The sequence below is a fragment of the Cervus elaphus genome, chromosome 12, assembly GCF_910594005.1.
Source record: "Cervus elaphus chromosome 12, mCerEla1.1, whole genome shotgun sequence".
Taxonomy (NCBI): Eukaryota; Metazoa; Chordata; class Mammalia; order Artiodactyla; family Cervidae; genus Cervus; species Cervus elaphus.
This window is the reverse complement of record NC_057826.1, coordinates 73,349,282-73,359,053: the sequence shown is the minus strand read 5'-3', so window position 1 is coordinate 73,359,053 and position 9,772 is coordinate 73,349,282. Positions and strand designations below refer to the sequence as shown.

The window sequence follows — 9,772 nt, the reverse complement described above, 5'->3', positions numbered from 1 at the left end:
TCAATCTTTCCCAGCATCAGGGTCTTTTCAGATGAGTCAGTTCTTCGCATCAGGTGGCCAAAGGATTGGAGTTTCAGCTTCAGCCTCAGTCCTTCCAATGAATGTTCAGGAGTGATTTCCTTTAGGATGGACTGGTTGGATCTCCTTGCAGTCCAAGGGACTCTCAAGAATCTTCTCCAACACCACAATTCAAAACCATCAGTTCTTTGGTGCTCAGCTTTCTTTATGGTCCAACACTCACATCCATATATGACTACTGGGAAAGCCATAGCTTTGACTAGGTGGAACTTTGTTGCAAAGTAATGTCTCTGCTTTTTAATGTGCTATCTAGGTTGGTATAGTTTTTCTTCCAAGGAGCAAGTGTCTTTTAGTTTCGTGGCTGCAGTTAACCATCTACAGTGATTTTGGAGCCCAAGAAAATAAAGTCTGTCACCATTTCCATTGTTTCCCCATCTATTTGCCATGAAGTGATGGGACTGGATGCCATGATCTTAGTTTTTTGAAAGTTGAGTTTTAAGCCAGCTTCTTCACTCTCCTCTTTCACTTTCATCAAGAGGCTCTTTAGTTCTTCTTCACTTTCTGCCATAAGGGTGGTGTCATCTGCATATCTGAGGTTATTGATATTTCTCCTGGCAATCTTGATTTTGGCTTGTGATTCATCCAGCCTGGCGTTTTGCATGATGTACTCTGCATATAAGTTTAATGAACAGGGTGACAATATACGCCTTGACGTACTCCTTTTACAATTTGGAACCAGTCAATTGTTCCATGTCCGGTTCCAACTGTTGCTTAAACTTAAATTTGCAAACTGAGAAGTTGACTTAGAAACTTAGAAACTGAGCAGTTGGCATCTGGGTTATGTATGGTTTTTTCCCTGAAAAATGTAAGAGAATGTCCGGCATTTTCCAGTTTCCATACAGTACACACAGGAACACTAATACAATAAAGTCTAGTACAAATGATTTATATAAATTCTGGTGCTATCTTATTTGTTATTTGCTTCATTGAAATGCAACCTAAAATATTCTAGGGAATATAGGAAACACTTTTCTCTCAAATTTATTAAAACCATTAACCTCTGATAGTTTTATATTCCTATATGTCCTACATATATATAGATTCTAGTTCTTGAGAGGCTTTCTTTGAACAAATATCGCACTCCTAATCAGTTTTCTCAGGGCCTCCTTCATTTCCTTATTCCGGAGGCTGTAGATCAAGGGATTGAAAAGTGGAGTCATCACAGAATAAAATAAGGTCACCATTTTCTGAATCCCTGCTGGATTGCCTGCCGTTGGGCTCACATACATCACCATGATGGAGCCATAGAACAGAGACACCACAGCCAGATGGGAACCGCAGGTAGAGAAAGCCTTCTGCCGGCCTTCTGCTGAGGGGACCCTAAGCACAGCTCTGATCACCAGGGTGTAGGAGCTGGTAATGAACAGGAAAGTGGAAAAAATTAGGACTGAGTTAAAGGTGGCACAGATAATCTCAGTGGCAGGAGCTGGCACGCAAGACAACTTCATTAGGGGTCCTGGGTCACATAGGAAGTGATCAATAGTATTGGGGCCACAAAAAGGAAGCTGGGAGATGAGATAAACTGGGAGGAGAAAACAGGAAAAGCCACACAGCCAGCAGCAGACTCCTAATCTGATGCATCGTTGCAATGTCATGACAGTGGGGTAGTGAAGGGGCCTGCAGATGGCAAGGTACCTGTCAAAGGCCATGGCAGACAATATGAAGGTCTCAGTGGTGCCCATGGAGAAGAAGAAGTAGAACTGGAGGAAGCAGCCAGAGAAGGAGATGGTCTTGGTCTCAGAGAGAAAGTTGGCTAGCATATTGGGGACTGTAGAAGTGACATACCACATCTCCAGGAAGGAAAAATTGGCCAGCAGGATATACATGGGGGTGTGGAGATGGTGGTCCCACCACACTGCACAGATAATGCATAGATTTCCAGTTAGTGTCAATACATAGATCACAGAGAAGAGTGAGAAGAGGAAGATCTGAACCTCCCAGGTGCACGGGAATCCAAGAAGAATGAATTCACTCACAGGGTCAGAGTGATTATTTCCTTCTGGGTTTTTCATTTTCTTTTTCTCCAGAAAACTGCAACAGCAAGACATTACCATGTTACAAATGATTTTACAGAAGTTTTCTCATTAAGATGTTCTCTGAACTTCTTTACAATTCAATAAGCAGCATAATTTTAGATTGCTTAAAGATTTCCAGCATTCTCTGCCCCAGTGTGATACTGGGAAGAAACAGGGAATTTGGAGGTTGTTTGCTTATTATAGCTTTATCTTCATGGTCACCATGCCCATCATGGTCCACTGAACACCTGCCTTTGTGTAATGTCCTCAATACTACATAAACCAAAATAGATAGTCCTTGCATTCAGAGGCTTTCAACCTGGTTCAGAAACAACCATCTGGGCCAATCCTATGTAAGGACACATGGAGTTTTCATTGTTGTTCTGTTGCTAAGTCATGTACAACTCTTTGTGACCCCATGAACTGCAGCATGTCAGGCTTCCCTGTCCTTCACTATCTCTGAGTTTGCTCAAACTTATGTCCATTGAGTCAGGTGGTTCTAGTGGTAAAGAACCCAGTTTCCAATGCAGGAGATGTAAGATGTCAGGAAGATCCCCTGGAAGAGAGCATGGCAACCCACTTCAGTACTCTTGCCTGGAGAATTCCTGTGGACATAGGAGCCTGGAGGGTTGTGGTCCACAGGGTCACAAAGAGTCGGACGTGACTGAAGCGGCTTAGAATGCACAAACATGGAGTTTTAAATAATAATAGTTCATAATGTGTGTAAATGGAAGACAACATTGCAAGAATTCATAGTTGTAAATTAAGAGTTTGTTACTGTAAATTTAATAATATGTATACCATTTTACATGGGGTTTCTGTACTATTGGAAATTTTGGATACAGAAGTAAGGAAAATGATGTTCTATCAATGACTGCTTACAGCAAGCCCAATTGTGGTATTTGCATTCTCTCTTATTTTTAAAAATCTCCACGAAAAAAATTCCACAATTTGCATTGTTAATTTCTCTCAGGGTTTAGTGACATACGCACAATTCTCAAATACTCTTTACTTTTGACTTGGTTGTCTTTGTAATAAAAAAATTTGCAGAAGAAGAGTAAGCTTCATGTATTTTCACCTACAATAAGCATTTAAAAATGAAATTGGTATGCATGAAGGAGGTTCACACTGCAAACTAATATAATTCTCTTTTAACTGAAATTTACCTTAAGTAGAGGACACAAACTTCAGTGCCCAGTCGAAATTTATCATATGCTAGTAAAGTAACTTATGATGGTACTCTCAATATATATTTTGCCACATAGAACAGAAATAACTATAGTGGTATATGTCATTAAAGCACTTTTGAGTTTTGAATTACATTAATTGGAGATCTGTTCATGGACTATTGTCATTATTCTCTCTCTGTCTCTTTTATTCGAGACTTCTATGTTAGAGTTCCTTCTGGTTGCCTTGACCTATAAATGTTTTTTTAGGACCTAGTCCTTGATATTTTTCATTTTCTAATTATGCTCTCTCTGTAAGTGATATGACAGCTAGCCCTTTGACATAAAAACTACTTATGTAAAATGAAGCCACATTTTCTCTACTTAACTATGAAGTCTCTTCTGCAACCTGGATTTATCTACCCAATTTCTTACTCAACATCTCCATTTGCTATTGAAGGTAACTAAAACAAGAAGCCCATGACAAAACTCTCGATTTTTCTCACCACAAACTGGCTGATCCTTACTTCTTTGCCATATCACCCAATAGCACCTCCATTTACTCAGTTGCTCAGGTCACAAACTTTGGCCACATCCTTACCACCCCTCTCAATACTCCACATCCAAACCATCAACAAATCCTCTAGGCCTCCTTTTCAAAATATAGTTTTAAAAAAGTCTGATTATGTCAACTACTTGCTCTCAATCTTTCAAACATACTTACAAGAGAGTCTAAAGCTCTTCCCTCAAAGGCCAATGAGCCCTAACTCCAGGCCCTCATGTCCTGGCACCTTTCTGTCTGCTGACCCCGCTCCAGCCACACTGATACTTGCCCACACCAAGTGTGGCCACTCTCAAGGTCTGGAATATCCTTTATTCCTCTTTGCAATATTCATATGCTTTAACTTGTCCCTTTGTTCAGGTATCTGGAAAAATTAAAGACTCAGAGAGGCCTTTCTTAAATTTACACATGTGAAGGCTCAATCACATCTGACTCTTTGTGACCCCGTGGACTGTAGCCCACCAGGCTCCTCTGTCCGTGGAATTTTCCAGGCAAGAATGCTAGAGTGGGTTTCCATGTCCTACTGCAAGGGATATTGCTGACCCAGGGATCAAACCGTGTCTCTTGCGTCTCCTGCCTTGGCAGGCAGATTCTTTACCACCTGGAAAACCTTTCTTGATTTAGCCCATCTTTACTATTCTGTTTCCCAATTCTGCTTTGGTTTTCTACAAAGCACATATTACTACCTGGCATTGTATTATATACTTAGCATGTATTTTCTATCTCAATCGCTTGAATATAAGAGGACATCATTTTGCTCGCTGATGTATTCCCAGAATCTAGGATAGTGTTGAAGACATATTTTTTGTTGTTTAGTCTCTCAGTCGTGTCCGACTATTTGCAACCCCATGGACTATAGCCCACCAGGCAGGGCATATTAGGGATGCTCGTTAAATATTTGTTGTCTCAATCAATGCCTTGCCCTAATAGTAACTAAACAGGAAAACCATTCCTTCAGACAGGGAAAAAAGTTTAAGAAAATGTAAAGACTGGTTTCTCCAGTTTGTTAAAAACACTAAAGCAAGGCGACACCTTTTGTATGGGGAAACAACCTCAGTTTTCATAAGCAGGAGATCCATGAGAGGAGCCCACTCAAGACAATCCTATCAAAGCTCCCTCTCTCTGTGACTCACACTGTCTTTATGTTCCTTTCATCCACGTTGCTTTGTGCGCTGTGCTTTATTCTTGTTGCTAAGTGAAAATCATGCTCTAAGGGTGTGTGTGTGTGTGTGTGTGTGTGCGTGCATACACAGTTTTCTTTATCTAGTCTCTCAATCTGTTTCTGTATCTAATTGTCCATATTTTAAATGAATGATTTTTATAATTATTTTTTCTTATTTTTAAATAGATAAGTGAACTGTTTTTGATTTCTCCTGCCTAAAATCAAAAGAGCAGCCTAAAGAAAATGTGACTGTTCAAGTTACTTTAATAGGAAAATGTTCTTACTCCCTGATTTTTCTTCTGTATCATATTCAGGGTCAGGAAATCTGGTATATCTGACTTGAAAATGTAATAAGATACAAAATAAAGTTGTCATCCACAGTTTATTCTTGGCCCTTGTGGTTTTGTGGTATAGATAACATATTCATTTAAGAAAAAAATTTTGTTTAAATATGTTTACCTATATTTTATAAATGAAACACACAAAATCTAGCATTTAATCAGACCAGTTCTAATATCAGAGGCAATGTTATATAATTGAGAATCTAACCAGTTCCCATTATCAGGAAGCTATCTTAATTTACATTTTCATATGGAGAAACTACAACATAGGGTTAAAGGAAAGTGAAAAAGTCATTACAAAGAAATTTGAACTGTATATTACCTGAAGATCTTGTGTGAGAATTACAGAATCTGGCAGAGAGCAGGGTTCAAATTTAGGTTTCTCTCTCCTGGAATATGCAGTCAACCTCAGTCTCCTGTTCTCTCATTTCAGAAGAAGAAAATGTGCAGCAAAGCCTAACAGTGGGGCTGGCATCCGAGTATCTGATGGCTTCTAAAAGGGGGTGAGTATTGGAAGGTAATATTATCAAACATAACAATTACTTGAAGCCCATATAATGACCATATTGCTTAAGTAACTTGAAAAGTTGGTTATATGCAGTTGTAAACTACACTGTGGTCTTTTCTGGTTTGGGAAGAACCAATTCCATTTCTGCCTCTAAAGGAGAGTATGCTAACAAACATTCTGAGTTATGGCTGATCTGTTCCAGGCAGCCCATCTTGGAGGGAAGGTGATCCAGGGCACTCTGTGTATGTAGTCAGCTCTTAACAATGAGCTCCTGTGCCCCACATAGTTTTTAATAATATGCCAAGATTGTCTCTGACCATCCTGGATTACTGAACTTCTCCCTGCGGCCTCATCTGGGGATAACAATGGGAAAGTTTTGGCCAGACCTCAGAAAGTATTTCAACTGAGGTCTAAATTGGTCCAACCTCTAGGGGAAAAGGGAAGGATGATGAAGCCTGGGTCTAAGGTGAAAAATAATTTGTCCTTAAGCCTTGGATGAGAATATTAACTATAACCAGAAGCATCTGTATGCATTTTTATAGTAACGCAACTTTGTTTTCCCATGTTAAGAGATGATACCAGGTTTAGGAGAGAAAATGTAAGAGCAAAGACTCCTATGAAGCCAAAAAATATGCAGACAGGTTAGTTGTTGCAAAGAATTAAAAAAAACCTTCAGAGCCTTTACCTATTTGTTCCTTTCTTTCCACAATTCTACACATGTACCAGTCCCACATATACTATGGGGAATTTTGCATCTGTAACAACTGCTCCATTCATTCTCAACTATAATCTGTAGCTCCACTTGTTTTGTGAATTTGTCCTTTCAATCTCACTTCAGCCAGAGAAAGGTAAACATTTAAATCAAAGTAAAAACTCCAATGTCTGCAATTATGGCAAAATAATTTATAAAAATCTCTTCTTTCTCAAAAAAGACTGACTTTACAACTGTTCTTTGAATGATGAAATTCAAATGAACTAGGAAAGTTGGGAGTGTGTCATGACAATTGTGATGCAAATGTGCAAAGTCACTAATTTATTTTCTTAAATATTATATTTTCCTAGTCAAATAAATTGATAGAAAAGAGGTTTTCAAGGAGGAAAAAAGAATTAATAATGTAAAGTGGTATGAAATGCAAAATACAAGTAATATAAACTTGGGGAAGAACTGGAAAATATGTCTGTGTTAATCAAGTAAGACATTATTACTAACCTTTGAGACTTCAGTGTCAGAATAGCACCAATGAAAACCAGTGTATGAACTGTCCAAATGAATAAGTGCATGATGACAGAGGGAGGCAGCTGGTGTTTCACAATTTTTTTTTTAAAGAAAAATGCAACAAATAATTTGCAAGATTATTAGGGTTAAGGACTGTCTTCAAGTTTGGATGTGATCTAAACAACTTTCCTCTCTAAGATTAAATAGCATATAAAAAAAGAAAATATTGAAATTTCAGAAGGAAGTGCTTGGTCAAAAGAACACATGGCATCAGGGTACAGAAAGAGAGGTTGGCAGATGGGCAGGATCATTCTGATTTGAAAGATTTTTTTTGGTGTGGACCATTTTTAAAGTCTAATTGAATTTGTTACAATATTGCCTCTGTTTTTTTGTTTTTTTTTTGTTTTTGTTGTTGTTGCTGCTGTTGTTAATATTTTTGGCTGCAAGGAACGTGGGACCTTAGCTCCTAGATCAGGGATTGAGCCCACAACTCCTGCATTGGAAGGCAGAGGCTCAACCACTGGACCACCGGGGAAGTCCCACGGCAGGATCATTTTGCATAAGAGAAAGTCCACAGCTTTTGATGGAAAATAAGGAGAGCAAAAAAAAGTAAAGAAAGATGTTTCAGTTTGTTAATTTCTTTATTTTCATCCAGTTTTCACTACTACGTGATCAATTAAATAAATATTAAGGATGTATGATTTTCAAAAATACTTCAAAAGAACTATGATTAGCACAGTGCTTTTTAAGCTGCAGTCCATGTTATAGCTATTTCTGGCCCTCAGTCTTTAAAAACTAATACAAACACAACTTAATCAATCAACATTATGATTGCCATAATTACTAATGTGACTAGATATTTAAATGAAGGTAAAGATCTAATCCTGTTTGATTCTGTCTGTAGATGTCAGAGATAGAACCCTTCATAAGTCCTGGATCTCACAGTTTAAGAAGAACATGGGCAAAGATCAGTGAATTTGGAAAGGGGCTTACAAGTATCTAAAAGAAGTAACAGTGGAAGGAATTAGAATTTTAAATTGGAGTAAAAAGAACAAAAAAACCTCAGAACAAAGGAAGGATGATTGTTTAACAGAGCAATTGCATATGTCTCATTTAATCCCCTCAATACAGAATTTAAAATAATAGTTTTTAATAGAAGTTATAGGGAGATACAGGCTTTCCTGGTAGCTCAGCTAGTAAAGAATCCACCTGCAATGCAGGACACCCTGGTTTGATTCCCGGGCTGGGAAGATCCCCTGGAGAAAGGACAGGCTACCCATTCCAGTATTCTCAGGTTTCCCTGGTGGCTCAGCTGGTAAAGAATCTGCCTGCAATGCAGAACACCTGGGTTAGATCCCTGGGCTGGGAAGCTCCCCTGGAGGAGGGCATGACAACCCACTCCAGTATTCTTTCCTGGAGAATCCCACGGACAGAGGAGCCTGGTGGGCTACAGTCCATGGGGTCAGAAAGAGTCGGACGTGACTGAGCGACTAAGCGCAGCATGTAGGGAGACACATTGTAATTAAAAAGTGGAGAATAACTTTGAAATGGATTCCTAGCCAGTGATGAATAAGCTGTTTCAGAAGACTACTTTCTATCACTGATTTCACCAGATAAAGGCTGGGATAGTAGCAGAGCAGGTTTAAGCACCAGAAGCAAATTTCTCTTACTACTGAAATTTGGTTATATGCATTTAAGATGTATCAAAAAGAGAAAAAAGAAATAACGTGAAATATTAAGATTAATGACAACTTGAGCTTTTCACATTAACATTGATAAAAATGAATGACATATTCTAATGGTCATTAGTTGACAGCAGACAATGGGGGCAAAAAGGGAATTCTGGACTGCAGCTTGGTCAGCAAAGTCCCGGAGTTATATAGTAGGACTACAAATAGTCTAATCCTATTAATTGAAGAAACTGGAATTTTTTTACAATGCTAATTTTTCACACACACTGAAAAAATGTGTGTGGAACTCTTTCACTCTTTGGGCCTAAAACTGAGTGGCTCCTTGGTTTGGCCAAAGATAGTTCTGCAAGGTGGTTGTAGGGTGCTCAAGGGACTTCAGGGCTGGACAAAGAAAGAGATATGGCCTCAAGGTCGCAGTAGCACACATAGTTTTGTCTGGTGACACTGCTTTTACAGATTAGCTTGCAGGAAATCCCTCAGAGCAGGAGACCTGCCAGAGGCTTATAGACTTGGGGGACACTGAGAAGGCAAGGAGAGCTAAGGAACTCCCAGGAGAAAGAGGGAGAACAGAGAGAAGGCTCACTTGTCTAAGTGATGTCAGCCTGGTGAGGGTGAGGACTCTGTGCCAAAGATTTCTGAAAGGCAGTAATTTGGAACATTTACTTGTGGCCAGCAGGTGTTGGGCACAGTTTTCTGGAATGTGCAAAGTAGGCAGGCTCTAAATGGCTAAAAACCTGCATGTCTGGACCACGAATGAAACTGCTGGATGAGTAACAGTTTTGGCCTGTGTGAGTCTTTGAGCTAGTAAAATACAGTTTGCTGTGAAGAAGTAAATAACCTATAGGCCAATATGTAGAAGCCATCTTTGGCTCCTTTATATGACAAATGATCCTTGAAATAGGTTGTTTGTAATGGCTTTTCACTCTGTTCCCTCCATTTACCTAGATTTCAGCATTCATGCTTTTCTAAAGCTCCCATTGTGCCACCATAAAGTAGAGATTACTTAACTTAGTCTGTATTAAATGGTTTCACT

The 9,772-nt window shown here is 39.1% G+C and overlaps 1 protein-coding gene across 1 annotated transcript; it reads right to left on the bottom strand.

Moving 5' to 3' along the window:
* Window positions 1-1,121: 1,121 nt before the first annotated feature.
* LOC122705678 (olfactory receptor 11H6-like) lies at window positions 1,122-8,788 on the bottom strand. The gene is made up of 2 exons (XM_043921094.1): window positions 8,776-8,788; window positions 1,122-2,077 (listed from the first exon to the last, which is right to left on the bottom strand). Exon 2 carries the CDS (start codon window positions 1,902-1,904, stop codon window positions 1,122-1,124), a length of 783 nt encoding a protein of 260 aa, XP_043777029.1. The 5' UTR covers window positions 1,905-2,077; window positions 8,776-8,788.
* Between the last annotated feature and the right edge of the window lie 984 nt (window positions 8,789-9,772).

Excerpts from the sequence above, each read along its gene's own strand:
- LOC122705678 (XM_043921094.1), bottom strand. The coding sequence starts at position 1,904 with ATGTATATCCTGCTGGCCAATTTTTCCTTCCTGGAGATGTGGTATGTC.